The sequence below is a fragment of the Euleptes europaea genome, chromosome 18 (assembly GCF_029931775.1).
Source record: "Euleptes europaea isolate rEulEur1 chromosome 18, rEulEur1.hap1, whole genome shotgun sequence".
NCBI lineage: Eukaryota > Metazoa > Chordata > Lepidosauria > Squamata > Sphaerodactylidae > Euleptes > Euleptes europaea.
Genome location: NC_079329.1, coordinates 42,309,547 through 42,330,209, shown reverse-complemented (window position 1 = coordinate 42,330,209; position 20,663 = coordinate 42,309,547). Strand labels below are relative to the sequence as shown.

Here is a 20,663-nt window from a genome sequence, read left to right as displayed (position 1 = left end):
GAACTTCGTGGGAACTTATTCTGGTGGGAGGGGGGTTACTGTGGTTTCCTGAGGTGTTCTGTGTTCTTTCATTTATACCCAGCACCAAGCTTTTAGTTCTCATAAGTGCCGTCTTGATTCCTAGCAGCTCTTAATCTGTGGATTCTCCAATAAATTAACTCTCTTTTGGACTACTTGTCTGTGGATGTTGTTTATGGGATTGTCACGGGGCAAGTGCTCACAGTTTGGCTCCTGGTGTTAGGGTGGACGTGGGCTCTGCTGCCTGAAGATTTGGAGTCCGGCTTTCTGACATGGCAGCACAGAATCAACATATTTCTGTCTTTTCTCATTGAATGAGAAAGCATCCATGTTATCTCCATGGTTCTTTTATTGAAGCTGCAATATGAATTCTGTCATTTATGTGTGGTTTAATTTACTAAACTGAGTAATCTCTGCCATGTATTAAGATTGCCATCTGTGACTGTGACCATGAAAAAGGTTTACAGAATTCAAGATAATGGTTACATTTGCTTGCTATTTGTTCTGGCATCTAAAGCCAATTTAACTTATCAGCTTAAATGATGCAAGAGTCTTGGGTTTGAAGTATCAAGTAAAGCATGGAAATATCTACCACTTTTCTACAGGCCAGTTCGTTTTGTAAATCCCCTCACGTTGATTTCCTTTATATATGGTGGTCACGTCAGAGAGCACAAAACTTTTGGAAAGCAATTGTGTCAACAATCAAGGAAGGTTTAGCTATTGTTGTTCCATTCACACCAGTAACACTATTGTGTGTGTGTAAAGTGCCGTCAAGTCACAGCCGACTTATGGCGACCCCTTTTTGGGGTTTTCATGGCAAGAGACTAACAGAGGTGGTTTGCCAGTGCCTTCCTCTGCACAGCAACCCTAGTATTCCTTGGTGGTCTCCCATCCAAATACTAACCAGGGCTGACCCTGCTTAGCTTCTGAGAGCTGACGAGATCAGGCTAGCCTGGGCCATCCAGGTCAGGGCAGTAACACTATTACTGAACTATTTTGCCATGATTCCTAGAAAGTTTAAAGTAACAGAACTGAATCTAACTACTGCTGCAAGGTTAATTTTTGCCAGGTATAATCTTACAATTCAGCAATGATTTGAAAAACAACAAGGATCTGTATTCTCTCATTGGACTTATCAGTATAATGATGCTGTTGAGACCAGCGTCTAAAAGACCAGGCCCAAAATAAGAATAAGAGTTGAAAGTTTTAGGCAGAGGTGCTCTTGCTTGGTGGCAACGAGCGGTGTGTGTCCCCAGTGCTCACGGCTCTGGCAGGGAATGATAAGAACATCTGGGGTTTCACAGAAAGTGCTGAAAATCACAAGGTCCAGTCAACCTTCTGGAGAAATGAACTCAAGTTACCTAATGACGTAGAAACTGCCAAAACACACCTCTTATAAGAAAGTGGTCCGCCGCTAAGGATGGAGATGCAAGTAAGTTTGATGCAATGCTCAAGGACTTGTGATCAAATGTGCCAACTAGGAATCTAGAATCTTTAAAATTCCAAATATGTATAAGAGAAGGAGGAAATGGGATGTCTTATGTTGTGAGCGTTTTAGAAGGACAGTGTGCTTGGCTTTTGGATGCTTGGACGCCTATTTGTGATCACAAAACCTTTTCCTTTCACCCCCTTGGTGTGGTTATTGGCTCAGACGGCACCAGGGCCTGATCCTGTGTTTATGGTAACATTTCTTGGTGTCCTTGCAAGAGGGGGTCTAGTACAAAAATAAGAAGTTTTAGAAGGGGTGTTTTGCCTATACAGGATTATGTTGTTTTTGTTAATGGCTAGCAATTAGATTATATGAAATTGTGGGAGTCACAGGGAACAAATATGTTTTCCAATAGTTAGGTGGGGGTGGGGCCTTGGAAATCCCTTGCGGGGCAAACACAACCTCTGCAGCAGTTTCCTCTCATTTCCCTTTAATAAAAAAGAGAGGAATGCCTGCGGTTGTGTATATCTGGTTTATAAGTGAATTTTAAAGAAATGTCACCTGAAGGTTGTTTAATGATGAAGTGTTTGTTTTCTTTATGAATTAATGCATATCTATCCCAATTGAACTTGCATTTAACCCCATAGGAAATAAACTGGAAATCTGCTTTATAGACAAGTGAACCATCGACTCCTTCCATGAGTCTGATACATTTTAAGCTTTAACCAAATTGTTATAGATTTTCATTCACAGGTGGAAGTTGTCTTTGTTTCTACCCTAATTTAACTAAGACTGGGCCCTGGACAGAAGACATCAAAGGAAAAACGTTGTTCCATATTTGAACTTTGTTCCTGTCCTGTTCATCACTCCGTGTGGTTTGGTGCAAGAAAGCTGTCACGGCAGATGGATCTACTAAGATATCCCCAGAAGTGGAACAATGCAGAGTTGGTGCAGGAATCCCAGCCCTTGATACTAGAAGTGTAGCGTACATGTACCATTGACGTAGTGGTTTATTGCAGGGTCTATATTAGAGACAGTGATCCCATCGCAAACATTGTTTATGGTAACAATGTCATGAAGTTAGATTCCCTGTGGAACCCTTAATGTGTCAGATGTAGAATAAGAATGTCTAGTTGAGATAGTGCTAATGATAGCCTGTTTTTTCTTGACAAAAATAACAATAATGTTAATTGTTTGTGTAATTAGGACTTACTTATATTTATAGTTTGCTTACTTAACTGCACCATGAGGTTAAGTATTGTAATGTATAGCTTACTTATCTCACTGATTTCTTTGATGGCCTTGCATTATACAAGAAAATATTGTTATTGTGCCTTCTATACACATATGAAAGACAAAATTTAAAAAGATGTAAGGTCCTCTGAAGCTTACTGAGGGGGGTCCCAACACTCTGGAAGCACCAGTCTTTCCTAGAGAGAATGGTCATAAAATGCACAAAGAGTCAGCAACATAGTCATGACTTTCTCAAAGAGATAACCATTTGCCCAAACTACCAGGAGGGGCAAGATGGATGGCTGCGGCCAAACATGAGCTGAAAAATAAAACACGTGAGACGTGCGCTCTGTGGTGGTTTGAGACAGGAGCCTGTGGACCCACGACGCATTTTTTCTTTTGCCCTGATCAGTTAACAACAGGTGCCAGGCCACCCCCCTCGTAGACGGTCACTTCCTCAAGGTCCTGTTCTCAGGCCTACCGATTAGCTCACCAGTTTCAGCTGGGTGCAGATGGCAGGGGGGAACTTGCTCTCTTTCTCAAACATTCCTCAGAGGCAGCGCAGTGATCGGCTGGAGAGGGTCAGAAGGTTTATGGCCTGTGTTTCTATAAAATGTCATCTATGCTATTAGGCCACATCCTATCCCACTCAGGCCTCCCTCCCTTTGCCTATCCCTGTTATCCACTTTGCCTTATGTTACAGCTGCATGGATTCTTACTGCTTTCTCCATACTGAATTTGCTAGCGCTTTAAGAAGTTAAAATCGAACACCTTGTCCAGTAAGTGTATTTAGAGAGTTAACTTTGTTATTTTCAATGTATTTGGACACTGGAACTATTTTGCTTTCAAAATTTTTGTCTTTAATTTCTTTATGATGTATTGCTGTGAGTTAAACCCAGGTTAAGCTTGGTTATGTTCCCACAGGGTCCAGGGTCTCAGTTTGGAGACAGGGGAACAAATCTCTCAGACCACAGAATCATAGAATTGGAAGGGACCACCAGGGTCATCTAGTCCAACCCCCTGCACAATGCATGAAATTCACAACTACCTCCCCCCCCACACCCCCAGTGACCCCTACTCCATCCCCAGAAGATGGCCAAGATGCCCTCCCTCTCATCAACTGCTTAAGGTCATAGAATCAGCATTGCTGACAGATGGCCATCTAGCCTCTGCTTAAAAACCTCCAGGGAAGGAGTACTTACCACCTCCCGAGGAAGCCTGTTCCACTGAGGAACCGCTCAAACCAGGGTTTGGGAAGGTGGCAGACCAAAGAACAGAGAATTTGGGGGAAAGTTTGTAAGATTTCCCTCTCAGATACACACCCACACGCAAACCCCTGCTCTAACAGGATGGGTCTGTGACACCAGCAACACTGGATTATGTATTAAGGTTGTCCAAAGGTACCCTTGACTGCACTTGTGCCCACGGTGGACTTCTTGAAGAACTGTTCAACTGGAGATAATAAACACAGGGGTAATATTTAGAGAATAAAAAATGTCCTACCTGGGAGTATTGATGAAAAGATGATTGAGATTATATACATGAAACGCATTCAACATCTTAAAACACACTACACAGATGATAATTACAGAACTATGAAGTGAAATATTGCCTCCACCAACAAGAGGGCTACTGTAATAATGAATTTCCTTTTAAAAAACAATTCAAGTATTAAAAAGCATGTCCTTTAAGAGAAGAATCAAGACAAATTCACTCATGCACAAAAAAACATAAAAACTAACCTCTTCTTTACTTTTGCTCCACGTAAGCAGTAAGCACACATGTCCTATATGATGGGCACTTACTATTTAGCAGGCAGGCACCCAGTTTCCCTCTGTGAGCCCTAAGACGTTTCCTCTTCAGGTTGAGGGCAACACTGAAGGAGGGAACGGTAATATGTCCATCTTTAAGAAGGTATGTACTTATTGCTCAATGAACCCCCGTCTCATATGGCTTTTGTACATGCCAGGTCCTATGATCTCCTGCATAGCCCTTTTGACAGTTTTATAATATCAGATATTGTCAAAGATCCACAGCATAGCCTTTGCCATTTCAAAGCTACGTTCACAGAAAACTTTAAGAAGTATATTAAGTCATCTCTAGTATTTCAAAGGCTTTATTGGAAACAACGGATGAAGCCAGGTACTTAAATTTTGCAGCTCTATTGAACATTAGGATTTAGCAAGGCTACACATTCTATTTTGTACAGTTAAGATTTCAGGACAGCTACAAATATTTAAAAACATTTTAAATAATGTCATTCATACTGCCTGTCAAAAAGCCTGTCCAAGAGAAATACAATACACACATCAATCAACATCTATCAACTTTTGTTGAGAAAATCCATCATCAATAAATCTAAATTTAAATACAACTAGTGGTTGGTTTTGCACAAGTATTTTAATGGAAATTATACATCTGCTTGAATGGAAAAGTGATCAATTTGAAATTATATCTGGATTAGCATACAAAGATCACATGCCATATGAAATGATGTACATTACTGTCGAAGATTTGTACGGTCGTGGTATTTTTGGAAGGGATCATTGACATACCAATTTCTTCTCTTCCAAAAGGAAGTGGTCATTTTATCAAGGAGCTTGGATTGGGTTTTATTGCAAAACACTTGCTCCCTCAAGCGCTGTTTCCGTTGAGCAGATTTTTTCCACAGTCTCTTCTTATAACCAGCCTGTTAATAAATAGCAGAGAATTCGAAGTCATACTAAAACAGAATGGTTTTTACAACACCAACAAATATTCCTTAACCAACCAGATCTTTATCCTGCCAGGTGTATTTCCTCCATGTATTCCTTTCACACTTTCTAATGCACTCTCACCTCCACATACACATGCAGCTAAGACAATACTACAAAAGAAAATATTACCCTTCTTCTCAGCCAAAGGCCACAGTGTAATCGGAGAAATCTACGAACCACCGCTTTTACAGTTTTCCTTTTTCCTTTTCGTAAGCTGTACGTGATAACAGTCCTTGCTTGCTGATGAAGGATACTTGGTAGCAGGGGTGTTATGCTGAATTTGACAAACCAAGAAGATATTAAATAAAAACTCTGATATACAATACTGATAAACTCCTATCAGGAATACAAAGTTGTAAGTAAGAAAAACTGGACATTTCACCAGTCTTTTCATCCCTATCAGGAGTCAGATATCTTTAGTTAACTTCATAAAACATATCTGGCTGTATCAGGGCTCAAGCCAGTCCATTTTGGGTGCAGGAGTCCCCTGAGAACATAACAGAACCCCATCTCACCCATTCTTTCATGAGAGGAAGGCTGAATGGGAGATATGTACAAGCCTCCCCTTCTCTGCAGTGGTGTGTGTGCACACACTGAGATGGGGGTGGGAGAGAGATACTGGGCCCTAATATATCCTCTATAGGGATCCTTACACAGTGGACAGGTACTGGCACATGCCTTCCAAAGGGTGTTTTGCTCGTTAGTGTTTAGCAAAGGAGGGAATTTTGCTACTCTGAAAAGCAGTGTAGTAAAAAAAAAATGGTATTGTACAGTGAAAATTAGGAGCACTTTCCTTGCTTTGGAGAAACAGAAGGGAGGGGCTGTGGCTCAGTGGTAGAGCATCTGCTTGGCATGCAGAAGGTCCCAGGTTCAATCCCCGGCATCTCCAGTTAAAGGGACTGGGCAAGTAAGTGATGTGGAAGACCTCTGCCTAAGACCCTGGAGAGCCGCTGCTGGTCTGATTACACAATACTGACTTTGATGGACCAAGGTTCTAATTCAGTATAAGGCAGCTTCATGTGTTCATGTGTTCAAGGGTCATTGTAACTTGATTTGTATCTGTGATATACTGAAAGCCCATATTACCGGAGACCAAGTCACAAAAGTTAGGAAAGAAGATTATTATATAGGGCAGGCACCATTTTCCAGAGCAATAAACAATTGCTAGAATCCTCCTCTTCTGTTTAAGGCATCTGCTGTTTCCACAAATGGAAGCAAAGGTGTAGCATTTAAAGAGGAGACTGCGTTGTCAGAGCTAACTTACTTTTCTCAATTTTCTCTATACTTTTTGGCACACAGACCAAGGTACAGGTAATAACCCCTTTATGCTTTTACTAAGAACACTTATTTATTTGTTTGTTTATTTAGCTTTCTATCCCGCTCCTCCCCAGCCACAGCCAGGCTTGGTGGGGCGGCTCACGACCCCTTCAACAATTAAAACTTAAGTTACAGTTAAAATTTCGAGTACATAAAACTCTATTGGTGCCCTTAAATTATTACAATAGTGGGTGGTTCCCAGAAAGAGGGGAGAATAGGGGAAGGGAAAGCATAATCAAGATACAAAATGTAACAAAATATAAACAAGTTGGTGGAGAGGGGGTAGATGGAAAACGGTCGGTGCCCTCAACCATAGGCCTGGCGGAACATCTCAGTCTTACAGGCCCTGCAAAACTGCATCAGATCTCTCAGGGCTTGGACCTCGCTAGGCAGAGAGTTCCACTAGGCTGGAGCCACAAAGGCTCAGGCTGAGGATAGCCGAATGCTCTTTGGGCCAGGGATCGCTAGCAAGTTGTCCCCGGCTGAACGCAGCGCCCTTTCAGGGGTATATCGGGATAATGGTTTACGTGAGCATTCTCTTTACAACATGAATGAGAGAAAATGGCAGTGGATGGGAAAGCTAGAGAACAGTTGGAGCAGCTACTGCAGTAACAGCATATGTAACATTTTGGTACATGATTTTTAACTGCTATCATACGTGAAAGACAAGCTCTTGCAGAGGCCTGGTTGGTGAACAGGAATGAAGGGAGTTTATTTACTTCATTGATACTGTGCTGCTCCTCAGTGGAGACCGAGACTTTCTTCTCCTCTCCTCCATTTTATCCTCACAACAACACGATGAGGTAGGTTAGGCTGAGGTAGGTGTGACTGGCTGGAGATCCCCCAGCGAGAGCTTCCATGGGAGCAGAGGCAATCCAACCTGACCTCACAGATCTTAGCCCGACACTCTGACCACCACACCACACTGGGGAAAGTCAAAGTCCTCATGGAAAATTATACAGTTGTGTTCAAACTCATTGGCCTACCTGTTCAAAATTGAGACTGAATCTCCAGCAGAAACACTGCCGGCAGGCGGGAGCATTTTTTTCGCAGAGGTTGCCAACAGCGGCCCCGGCTTGATATAAAGTGTAGACAGCCCAGAAATAGGGTGGAGGCTTCTAGCGCCATTAAGGGCCAAAGAATGGAAAGATCTTAAAAACCCTGAGGAAAGAAGGGGGAAATATCGTGAGAAGGGAGGAGTGGAGCAGGCTGCAGTCTGGCTCCTCACCCTTTGACATCTTGACACAAATGAGCAGCCGCCTAAAAGACTTGACCATTTAGGAACCATCAAGGGGCAGTGAGCTATGCCTGACCACAGAAATGACTTTTCAGCTACCGTATTTTTTGCTTTATAAGATGCACTTTTTTCCTCCTCAAAAGTGAGGGGAAATGTCTGTGCGTCTTATGGAGCGAATGTGTGCACAGAGCCGTCTGGGCGCGCTGGAATGACACGAGCCGGCTCTGCAGCCTGTTCCAGCGCGCCCCGCCGGCTCTGCGCGCCCCGCCCGCCTCCCAGCTGGCCGTCGGGGCGGGGAACGCCGGCTCGCCCCGTCCCAACGCGCACACGCCCAGCCGGCATTCGCTCCATAAGACAAGTTTTTAGAGGAGGAAAACAAGATTTTTTCTTGTTTTCCTCCTCTAAAAACTAGGTGCGTCTTATGGAGCGGTGCGTCCTATGGAGCGAAAAATACGGTAAATCTTAAACTATCTAGCGCAAAGAGCATGACAGAGGCTCTCCTATGTTATAACGCCATCATCACAAATTGGTGATGTGAACTCCAAGATTGATTCAGTGTGTCCTTGGTTTGATAAAGAATGCGCTAATGCAAAAAAGGGTCTTTGTTTATTGTTCCGCCAAATCCATTCTGGATCTTGTGATTGGCCTATCTCTAGATACTACGAACTGCGGAAAGAATGCCAAGTTCTCTTAACTCATAAAAAACATGCCTACTCTTTAGAGCAATGGTCCCAACTTCACAATGCATTTAAAAGTAAAAACAATAAAGAGTTTTGGACCATGATATCTAGGTCAAGACACGCATACAGTGGGAATTCTAATTCCTTAATATCAGCCCAGAAACGGGTCTCCCACTATACTACTCTTTTTAATGACCCACTTTGTTGGGTTCGATGGACTACCGAATTGCCTAGATATACCTGAATGGTCACCTGTCTCCCCAGAGGAGATATGTGATCTTATAACTAGCCTTAAACCAAACAAAGCTCCCGGCTTCGACGGTAGACCCGCGGAACTCATCAAGAACAATATGGACTGGTGGGTGGACCCCCTTGCTCGACTATTCACACTTATTGACAAATATGGGATTCTCCCAGATCCTTGGCTAAACTCTATTATAATTCCAATTTTTTAAAAAGGTAACCCAACAGTGCCTGAGAACTATTGACCAATAAGTTTACTTTCTATACTAGGGAAACTGTACTCTAAACATCTGCAGTTAAAGCTATCTGAATGGATGAGCACTCAAAGGTTCCCGGGGAAAGAACAAATTGGTTTTGGGGTGAACCATTCGACCTTAGACCACTGCATCACATTGTCTTTCCTGGCTGAAAAATACCTTCGCTTCCCTAAAGGGAAGTTATAAGCTGCCTTTATAGACCTTCTGGGTGCTTTTGATTCTATTAATAGGCTAGCCCTTTGGGAGAAATTGGAAAAATTGCTGGTAGATTGACGCCTTCTATGGCTATTGCGTAAACTCCACCTCTCTAACATCTGTCAGGTTAAAGTGGATAACAATGGGTCCCTGACTAAAAAGATCCCGGTAGCCAAAGGAGTGAAGCAAGGCTGCATTTTAGCCCCTGCCCTGTTCAATCTATTTCTCTCAGACCTCCCCTCTCATATGTTTAATCAGGGAAAACATCCCCCCAAATTGAACTCCTACCATGTTCCCATTTTGCTGTATGCAGATGACGCTTTCTTATGCTAGAGTAGGCATGAAGCGAGCTTTGTTAGTTTTTGCTTCTTACTGCGATAAAAACTTTTTAAACATTAATTATACCAAAATTAAAATTTTACTGTTCTCCAGATCATGGAGACAGGAGATCTGGAGAATTGGGGATAGGGAAATGGAACAAGTCAAAACATTTAGTTATTTGGGGTTGCTTTTTTCCCTCAGTTCGAACTGGTCTTTACATAGGGAGCGAGCCCTTGTCTCAACTAAGAGTACGCTTTCAGCTATTACCCAATTTTTCTACAGAAAAGGAAACCAATTTGTCCCTGCGGCTATAAGAATCTTTCAGGCCACAATAATTCCGCATTTATTGTATGGAACCCCGGTGTGGATCCAGGCTTTTAACAAGGGGGTGGAACGGATAAATATGTCTTTCCTGCGGCGCATACTTGGTATACCCAACTCTGTTGGTTACTACTTTGAGCAGAGTTAGGCCTTCATCTTATTGAAAGTAGAGCCTGTATCTCTACTATTAAATTCTGGCTGCACTTACACTTTTGTGCCCCCTCAAATAGCCTTATAGCCAGTTTCGTTGCTGACCCTTATGTATTGAAATGGTCTGAATTCATACAAAGGAAAATCAATACTTTTGGCATTGATATAGAGGGGTTGGCAAACTCCGGGGATGCTTATATTCTTCGGATGATTACAGGGAGAATTTGGGATATGGAATTGCAGAAAATAAATGCTGGAGGAAACAAGATCTGCTCACCTACATCTTTTGGCCTTTCCTTTCCAAAAAGATCAATGGCTGATTTTTTTCAACTTAACCCACCCCTCCTAGCGCAGAGCCTTTATGTTAGCCAGATTAAACATATTCCCATCACCTATAGTTTCTGGCAAATACAGGGGTATCCCCTGGCACAAAAGAATTTGCAGCTGTCAGATGACAGAACCAGAATCAGTTGAGCATATCCTTTTGTACTGTCCCCTGTATCATAAACAACATCTAGAATTAATCAGTCCTCACATTACACCCTTAAAAAACTTAACACATGATGGCATCAAATTTTTATTAGAGGACAAGACACCTGCTGTCACCGAACATGTGGCAGAGTTTCTGATGATTGTCATCAAAAATAAAAATAAGAGGGTAAAGAATAAACAAACAGTTTAAAACCAACCAAGGTAATTTGTAGGCACTGGGCAACATCAACTGGAAGGGTACCGGTGTTCGCTGCAGTTCATATCCACTGGCTGGATGAATGTATTGTTATGGTTTTTAGATTGAAGTGTTTTAACTTGATGGCTGAGTTTTGGTCAGTTGTTGTTTGTGAATCCTTGCGGGTGCCTGTATTTATGCTCCCTTGTTGCTATTTTACTATGCCAATAAAGGTGTCTGAATCTGACTCACCCATTTAGAAGTAGGAGCTGGTGGGGACAGCTGTAGTCCTTTGCTGTTAGTGGTGTAGACGTAGGGAAGAATGAATCTGGAAGAGGACTCAAAGGTGAGTATATTTATGGGATTTTATGCTTTAAATTACTGTTTATTCCAAGCCTTAGGGAAGGGAGAGGCTAGAAGGTGAATGCTAATCTGTGCTTCTGTAATAACCAGATATGGGTTTTCAGGACATGTGTGAATCAGAGAATCACATTCAAAAACGAAATGGCCATCAGTAGACCAAGCACTGTTCTGGATGCCCAGAGGTAGAGAAAATAAGAAACGGGAGGAGAAGGGTGCCAGCTGCATGTGTACCATGGAGGGATGATCAAAGATGTTACATATCTGTCTGCCCACAGGAAGTGTTTTGCATGCGAGTGAATATTGTATGTGTTTGGGAAAGGCTGCAGGGAAGGGTACACGTGTGTGTATGTGCATAAGTGAGAAAGAGAGTGCCTGCTTTTGTGTACGTAAGGGAGGGAGGAGTGGTGTGTGAGAGAATGTGATGTCTGTAAAGTCATCTCTACTCTGCTCTGCATCTGTGTTTTCAACTTGGTCAATCCATTTACTGTGTAAACCACATTGTGAGTTCATATGGTAGTAAATGGCAGGTGTTTTCTCCGGCTTTAGGAGCTGCCCCAAAAATTTAGGAGCCAGCCTTATTTTTCTGCAAAGTTTTATATTTTAATGACCACACTTTCGCATTATTGCTACCACAAAACCAAATAAAAGAGTTGTTTTTTATATCCTGCTTTTAAGGAATCTCAAAGCAGCTTACAATCGCCTTCCCCTCCTGCCCCCCCCCCGGGACCCCCTGTGCTGCGCGGGCGGCGGAAGTCCCCGTGGGGCTGGGCCACGCGCGCACGCGACCGAGAGGCGGCGCGCGCCCCACTCAGCCCCGAGCCGGCGCCTCTCGCCCGCCCCCCCCGCCCGCCCACACACGCATGCTGCGGGGGGGGAGGAGGGAAACCCCCCGGGGGAGCCCGGGGGTCGGTCGCTCTGGAGGCGCCAAAGAGCCGGCGGGGGGGCGGGGAGGCAGCCGACCGCGACCTTGAGAGCCGCCCACTTCCCCCGGTTGGGACGGGTCACCCGGCGGCAGAGAGAGAGAGAGAGGGGGGGGCGCCGCCGCCTCCTCCTCTCTCTACGGCCTCCGGGGCGACTCACACACTCACTCACTCACCCGCCGCGCCGCACCTCAGCGCCCTGGCCGCCATCTTGCGCTCCCCCTCTGGGAGGCGCCAAGGGCGGAAGAGGCGGGACCCGCCCCCCCCCTCCGGGCCCCCTCCGGGCCCCCTCCGCCCAGCACGCGCGGCCCAGGAGGAGCCTCCGGACGGGCACGCGCCTCCCGGCTTCAATCCAATCTCATCGCCGTGGCTGAAGGGGGGGGCGGGGGGGCCTTCTCCCGGCTCTCGGGGCCCCGCCCGGCGGCTCCTCCCCCCGCCCCCCAGGGCCTTGCAGGGGAGGGCTGGAGCCCCGCCCCTCACGTGACCATCCCGAACTGGAGCGCGGGGGAGGAGGTGGCGGCTCTTCCGCAGTCACGTGTTCATTGCCTTCCACGCCCCTGCGCTCGCGCTGACTTGACGCAGGCGCAGTGGACTCGAGCGCCCCGGCCTCCCAGCGCAGTCAGTTTCTTTTCCCAGGGGTCCCCGCGCCGCCTTTCCCCTGCCAGCGTTTCCGCCCTACGTCGCCAAGCCCCTCCCTTCCGCCAGCCGGCCCAGAGCGGCTGTCGCGCATGCGCGGCGAGAGGGCAGTGGAGAAGCGTCGGTCGGTCGGTCGGTCGGTCGTCGCCTCGCCGCGCTTCTCCGCCGTCTCCCCGCGCGGCAGGGACCATGCTGCGGGTCTGCCAGCGCGTAGGGCGGGGCACGGCCGTCCAGGTGAGCAGCACGGGGCGGCGGCGGCGGCATCCGCACTGACCTCTGCGTCCCTCGCGCGGGCGAAAGCGGCGCGGAGAGGGCCGCGCGCTGACCGGCAGGGGAGCGGGCCAATGGGGGTGGCGCGGGGGCGGGGCCGTGCATGCGCTGCGCGTGGCAGTGGGCGCCTCCGGGAAGAGCCCCCCCTTCTCCCGGGGACTCATTCTGGGGTGCGCTGGGGAAGCGGCTCCTCCTTTCATTTTCCTTGTATGAGTGAAATCCTTTTAAAGAAAGGTTTATTTGCGTACAGCGTAAAGATTTTAATATAGGACAACAGCATAACGATTTTTCTGGGTACAAACCCAATTTAATTCTCCTGCTTCATTTGTAGTCTAACAGCATATAAAATGTTTTATGTGGCATATTTATTTATTTTAAAATTAGAAGTGACTTAGTTTTATCCAAAAGGCAGTATTGCCAACATGCCACCTGCTAGCAAGAGAGAGAGTGCTTCAGACTGTTGCACCCCCTGGTACCTTAGCTCTTGCCATGTGAGAGATGAGGGGAAACAAACTATAACTCACAAATGTTGTAGTAAACAACAGTGTTACTCGGACAGAATTAGTTTATAAAACAACAGGAATACATTATTTCTGATATCAAGTTCATAGCTGAACCATTAAATGATGTATTATCATACACATTACAGCATATTAGCTGTGGATCATGCTAGACACAATTAAATGATAACCTGTTCCGTGAAAGTATTATATAGACCAGAGCAAGGTTGTTGATAGGACGTTTTGAAGGATATTGATTCATAGCGTCGCCATGAATTGGAAGCGACTTGACAGCGCTTAACACACACACATATTGATATTTCCCCCTACGGTTCCATCCCCTTCTTCCCTTCCCCACCAGGTTTTTTTTTATTGTTGGAAATTTGACATCTCTATATCTGATGGGAAAACCCGAGGGATATTTTTGAGGCGCTAATGTAAAACAAAAAGGATAATGAGGAGGATAGCTTAATTTATGAGCCAGTCACGTAGTCAAGGAGGCCTTCTTGTAATTTTCAAATAGGATTTATGGTTTTAAAGTTGTATGTTTTAATGCTTGAACGTAGTCCTCAACAGGTTTAATGTTTATGCCAGTTAACAACAACAAAAATGGTTCTTAGTGGTTATTGTGAACAATCATTTTTAATTTATTATAACTTCTAATGATGTTAGGTGAGATGTCTATGAATGAATAACTGATTCTTGCTTGAGGCTTTTATCCTGCAACGTAGTTTCAGCTGCCTAACAAATGAAATCATAATGAAAGGGCCAGCTGTCAGTCCCCTGGTAGTATTTCTGACTTCATGGAATGTTTGGTATTATTTGATTACAGTTAAATATTAAAAAGATAGTAAATAAATTTGAACAGCTGGCCTAGTAACTTCCACTTGTTTTTGCTCTTTTCATTGTGTGTGTGTGTAAAGTGCTGTCAAGTCGCAGCCAACTTATGGCGACCCCTTTTTGGGTTTTCATGGCAAGAGACTAACAGAGGTGATTTGCCAGTGCCTTCCTCTGCACAGCAACCCTGGACTTCCTTGGTGGTCTCCCATCCAAATACTAACCAGGGCTGACCCTGCTTAGCTTCTGAGATCTGACGAGATCAGGCTAGCCTGGGCCATCCAGGACAGGGCTTACTTTTCATTAGATGTTTAAAAAGAATCACAACACAATCTCCAGGAAAATGTACTAAAACATTTATTCCCTTCTTTAAGAAGTGCAAGAGGGATAACCCGGCCAATTACAAGCACATCAGTCTACTCAGTATTATAAGCAAAATGTATGTTAAGCATCTCCATGATAAGCTTTCCATCTGGTTAGACCAAGAAGCTATCATTGTGGAAGAACAAGCTGGCTTTAGAGAGGGTGGGTCTACTTTAGATCACTGCCTCTTATTGCAGCACTTAATTGAAAAATATTCCTCCAGTAGTCCAACCTCGTTATACGCAGCCTTTATAGATCTTAAAGCTGCATTCAATTCTATATCAAGAACTAGATTTTGGAAGAAGCTGGAATGCTCCTCCATAGATCTTATGCTTCTGTTTTTGATTCGTACCTCATATGAAAACACATCCCTCCAGGTGAGATGTAGCAGACATGGGCGCCTTTCCAGAGTAGTTAATACATATAATGGAGTGAAGCAGGGATGCATTTTGGCACCCAAGCTATTCAACTACTACATCAGCAACATAGCGGATAAGCTAAAAGACCCTACCTTTCATCCCCCAAAGCTAGCACATCATGCTATTTCACTTTACGCAGATGATGTGGTTATACTATCCAGGACCCCACTGGGATTGAAAAGAGCCATGCAAAGGTTAGCACAGTATTGCTACGCAGAAAAGCTAGACATTAACTGTTTAAAGACAAAAGTTATGGCCTTTGGCCAGCGGCCAAAAATGCGCTCATAGAGCATCAATAATCATAAAATAGAACAGGTAACCAAATACCTAAGTGTGGTGATACATGCTTCTGGCTCTAGAAAAGCTCACAGCGAGCATGCAGTGGAGATAGGGCAAAAATCCCCCCTAAATATAGTAAAATTTGTAAGAACCAGGGGAGGACACTTCCTGCCAGCCTCACTTAAATTATACCAGGCGAAATCATTGGCTCAGTTGATATATGGGACCATACTTGAGCTACCCTCATCCACCTTTGTTCCACTGGAATGCGTCCAATCCAAATTCCTGAGAGCAGCCTTACATCTACCTCACTATGTATCAAATGCCACAGCCAGATTGGAGGCAGGATTGGTGAGGGTGGAGGCAAAGGTATGCATGGCTTGCTATCACTGCATGGCTTAAGCTAAATCTTCACCCCCAAGGCTTGCTACCCCTGTTAGTGCAGGATGAATTCCAATCATCATGGCTAAAGGAGGTTCTCAGTAAATTGGCCCGGCTGGGCCTTTCTCCATCTTCCCTATTAGCCATGGGTTTAGAACAAGCAGCAAGCTTTTTGAAGCAAAGGGTTAAAGATACCAAACGTCAGGCAGACCTGGGGAAATCACCCTTCTTCTGGGCTCCAGAAAAATCTAGGTACCTAGTTACCCCCTGCAGCATATTTCTCCCATTTGGAATTCATCAACTATAGGAAGGCCTACACTCTAGCCAGATGTCATGCTCTGCCTCTGGCTGTCCTAGAAGGAAAATACAAGAAGATTCCAAGATCAGAAAGGCTATGCCCTTGCAGGTCAGGAGACGTAGAAACCGCCGAACATGTATTGTTCAGCTGTCCATTTTATCATGAGGCCCGTATCAAATTCATTGCTCCCCTGGTCAGTGGATTCCCCGATAAGCCAGTAGAGTTCCTGACTAAGAGGCCCCTGATGGGTGAAACGCCACACATTTCACTCCCAACCGCCAAATTTTGTGCCATCGCAATTAAAACTCACAAAAATAGGATGGAAAAAAATAATTATACCTTGCCGTACTTTTAGAAATATTGAGATGTTAAGTTAATTTTCGTGGTATGTTTTAATATTTTACATTTTAATATCATTAGTCTTTTATCTAATTTTGTAATTTATATTAGTTTTGCAGTTCTAGTAAGTCAGATAATTTTATGTATTTAGTTTTGGCTGGTCAAACAGACCATATCAATAAATACAATGCTAAAACATTGTGTTGGATTGCTCCAAATTAGTTTTTAAAAAATAAATCTTGACTCTCCTTATCCTTTTCATTTTGTAATATTCTAAGTGGTTTACAGCAAAAATATATGCTTCTCAGTGTTTCATAACTACATAATTGTAAGAAAGCCCCCACTATGTCTTGAGTCTTGTTAGCTGATATGTTCCATTCTGTTCTTGTTCACTACACATGTAAAACACAGGAAACAGTACAAGAACTTTCGCACAAAAGACTTCATTTACTACATTTATTTACCACCTTTTGGTTACTGCATTCAAGTTAGCTAACAATCCAAAAAGCATCTGCTATGATATAATACATACAGCATAAAAAGAGGAAAAAGTAAACTTGGGTACTAACTCTTAGGAATGTATTCCACCAGGTGGAATAGCTGCTGCAGGAGACATTTTTGTGTGTGTGGAGCCTGATGACAAGCAGTTTTACTCAGGCCAGCGGATACAGCCCTGTGGAATGGTTTTTAAGCACTTCTGGGAAAGGAAGAACCACACAGCTGCTAGTCCCAGTCAATCTGATGGGTGGGCGCCGTGGCTCAGTAGTAGAGCAAGCATCTGCATAGCATGCGATCACCATATTCATCTCCAGTTAAAAGGATCAGCAATGTAAAAGATCTCTGCCTGGCTGAGACCCTGAAGAGCTGCTGCCAGTCTCGGAAGACACTACGCAGACCTTCACAGACCAGAGGCCTGACGTCATGTGCCATAACGCAGCCCCATGTGTTCAAGCCAGCTCGCAAGCCCCCACCCCAGCTAGCTTGAACACATGGGGCTACGTTATGGCACATGACGTCAGGCCTTCTGGTCTGTGAAGGTCTGGCAGTTCAGCCCACAGCCCTACTAACTAGGGGGGTTGGATTTTATCCAGATTTATTATCATTCGCTTACATGACTGGCATTAGCTGAAAACGGTTTTGTAGCTTATCTGGGATACAGCTGGGGGAGGGGAGACAAGATGTGCCAAGGACTGTGGATGTGGGTGCTGGGCTGGTTCTTATATTAAAAGGTGTCCTTGCAATACAGCATCTTCCCATACTGTCCAGTCCATCAGTTAAGGTCTGCCTCCCCAGCCCTGCTCTCCATGTCCCTGCCTTCAGTAGGAAGGCAGGTGGCAACCAGAGACAGGCCCTTTTCGGTAGTGGTGCCTCACCTGTGAAATATCTAGGAGGCCAACCACCTGGTGTCCATACTAACTTTTCGGCTCCAGGCAAAAGCGTTTCTGTTTACTCAGGCTTTTAATGAGGGGATTGATCTTTTAGCAACCTTTTATAGTCTGAAAACTTCTCCCATCAGTGGAAGAAGGTATCCTTGTATGGTTGTTCCTCCTCTTGCTCTGTGGGCAAGGCATATGTTTATTTATTTTTATTTTATTTTTCAAAATTAATAGCCCGCCCTAATTTCCAGCCAAGCTGGGCTCAGGGTGGGTAACAACCTCTAAAATACATAAAACCATAAAACATCAGTTAAAACATTGTATTATAAAACCATAACCAAGGTGGCCTTAAAAACAACCCAGATGTCAGCATGGATCGGATTTCAGCAAGATAACCCCCCACAGATGCCAAGAATGAGGGGAAGGATGGGGAGGCCAGCAATGATGGATAGACTTGCGGCTGCCCTCAGTTGTAGGCCTGGTGGAATAGCTCTGTTTTGCAGGCCCTGTGGAACTCCTTAAGGTCTCGCAGGGCCCTGATCTCACTAGGAAGGCTATTCCACCAGGCCGGGGCCAGGCCCGAGAAAGCCCTGGCCCTTGTGGAGGACAGCTGCACACTCTTCGACCCGGGGACCACTGTCAGGCCTGCTCGCTGTGTCTGAGATAGTTTCGTTTTCTCACAGACTCCCGTTCAAGGACTGTTTCCCTAACGCTCGCATTCCTGTTCCCTTTGAAGCTAGCTGGTGCCCTTGGGAGCCTTGGTGTTTCTAGACTGTTTGGGATTATCTCATGAGACTGTATTGCTGCTGCTTTTCTGGTGTTCTCATATAATCAAGTGCATGCCATTTCCCCCCCATTCCTGCCTTTCGATTTCTAAGCTCTGCTTGCCTATGTTACCAATAAACCTACTCTTTTGGACTACTAAGTCTCCTGGTGTGGCTTTTGAATTTCTATGGAACAAGTGCTTACAACCACCAGCAGATTACTATATGTAGAGCGTAAAGCTCTTTGGGGGGCATACCAGGAGAGATGTACATGTTTTGTAAAGATTTCCACTATCCTGAGGAGGAGTCCGGCCCGGAGTTCATGCCATGCTTGCTCTGGGTCTGGACAAGCTTCCACATCTCTTGCACCTTGCTTACTAAAAAAGCAGGAGGAAATGCCGAAGCAACCTGAAATATCAGCAGTGGCTTCTTATCCACCAGTGAGAAGAAATGTTCATGCTAAGTCCAATTTTTTAATTCATTTTAAGTTGTTCAGTGTTCTGTGTTCTGGGTGGGGTTTTTGTGTGTGTGTGTGTGTGTGTGTGTGTGTGTGTGTAAAGTGCCGTCAAGTCGCAGCTGACTTATGGCGACCCCTTTTGGGGGTTTTCATGGCAAGAGACTAACAGAGGTAGTTTGCCAGTGCCATTCTCTGCACAGCAACCCTGGACTTCCTTGGTGGTCTCCCATCCAAATACTAACCAGGGCTGACCCTGCTTAGCTTCTGAGATCTGACGAGATCAGGCCAGCCTTTGGGCCATCCAGGGTTTTTAGTACTGGGCTTTAGTTAACAGTTTTTAAGGTTTTGTGTTTTGTAAGCTGCTTCAGGCAGGATTTCTGGAGATGAAGCATAAAAAATTCTAAATAAATGAGTTTCAGTACAACCGTTATTAACTAGCACACTTTATTGCATTTCTCTTTAGAATTGCCTTTGTGGTAAAAGTTCACCCCATCAGTTACGTCTGTGTCGTGGATATGCGACCTCTGGAGAACGTGGGTGCGTATTCATGCTTTTGGCCTTCTTCTTTTTTCATTGTCTCAATGGAGCTTTCATTCTGCTAGATGGGAGGGGCTGTGGCTTCAGTAGTAGGACCCTCTGCCTTGCATGCAGATGGTCTCAGTTTTAATCCCTGGCATTCCTGGCATAAAATGGTCAGGTTATGTATGTCCCAGTCCAGTCGCTGCAGCCTTTGCTGCCGCTGCTGCATCTGGCGTGGCCCCTGGACTCCCAGCACCAAGAGGGCCAGGGCGGTCAAATCAAATCTATTAATACTGTCAACTGACCAATCACATGCAAACACATCAAAATTTCCAGACTCAATAGTTTTGCACCACAGAATCACAGACTGCCCGTACAAATAAAGGTGTAAGAACAATAAAAACAACCCCTGGTTAAAAATTTTACCTTAAAATTGTAAAATATTCTAACAATCATTCTCTAATAAAGTTCTGTGTATTTTAATAATAACAGTGCAGAACTTGGCAGTTTGGAGCATAAGCTGAGGATCTTCTCCTAATAGGAGCTTCTTTGCCAAAAGCTCAACTGACTCTTCAGGGAATTTACCAAGCAGGGGAGAAATAAGCTTTGATCTAACTTCATGGTAGAATGGGCAATATATCAGTTCATGTTCGATGGTTTCAATGTCCCCTGTCCCATACGGACATAACCTCTCTGATCTAGGGATCTTCTTATATTTCCCTTCTAAAAAAGCCGATGGTAGGGCCGGACATCTGGCAAGGGTAAAGGCCTTCCTATAATTAATATGCTCAAGATGAGAAAAATAAGCCACAGGTGAGACTAAGTATCTAGACTTATCAGGTACTAGGAAAAGTGGTGATTTTCCAAGGTCTGTCTGGCGTTCAACGTCTTCCACCCTTTGTTTCAAGAAACTTTATGCTCGGTCTACACCCATGGCTAACAGGGTAGGTGGAGAAAGGCCCAGGCAGGCCATTTTATCAAGGACTGTCTTTAGCCATGTTGACTGGAACTTATCCTGTAGAAGCAGGGGTAGTAGTCCTTGAGGGCTAAGATTTAATTTAAGCCAAAGAATAATGGAAGCAGTACAAAACCTTTCCTTCCCTCACCAGTCCTGCCTC

The 20,663-nt window shown here is 44.7% G+C and overlaps 2 protein-coding genes across 2 annotated transcripts in view; one reads left to right on the top strand and one right to left on the bottom strand.

The window, feature by feature from the left end:
- Nucleotides 1-5,180: 5,180 nt before the first annotated feature.
- On the bottom strand, nt 5,181-12,317 carry MRPL35 (mitochondrial ribosomal protein L35). Its single transcript, XM_056864738.1, has 4 exons — nt 12,284-12,317; nt 7,740-7,914; nt 5,566-5,710; nt 5,181-5,369 (listed from the first exon to the last, which is right to left on the bottom strand). Exons 1-4 carry the CDS (start codon nt 12,315-12,317, stop codon nt 5,181-5,183), a joined length of 543 nt encoding a protein of 180 aa, XP_056720716.1.
- Nucleotides 12,318-19,495: 7,178 nt separating this feature from the next.
- IMMT (inner membrane mitochondrial protein) overlaps nt 19,496-20,663 on the top strand; it is a 36,555-nt gene continuing 35,387 nt past the window's right edge. Inside the window, exon 1 of the mRNA XM_056863003.1 lies at nt 19,496-19,563. The gene's annotated coding sequence lies outside the window, so the exon portion shown is untranslated. The remainder of the gene's footprint in view (nt 19,564-20,663) is intronic.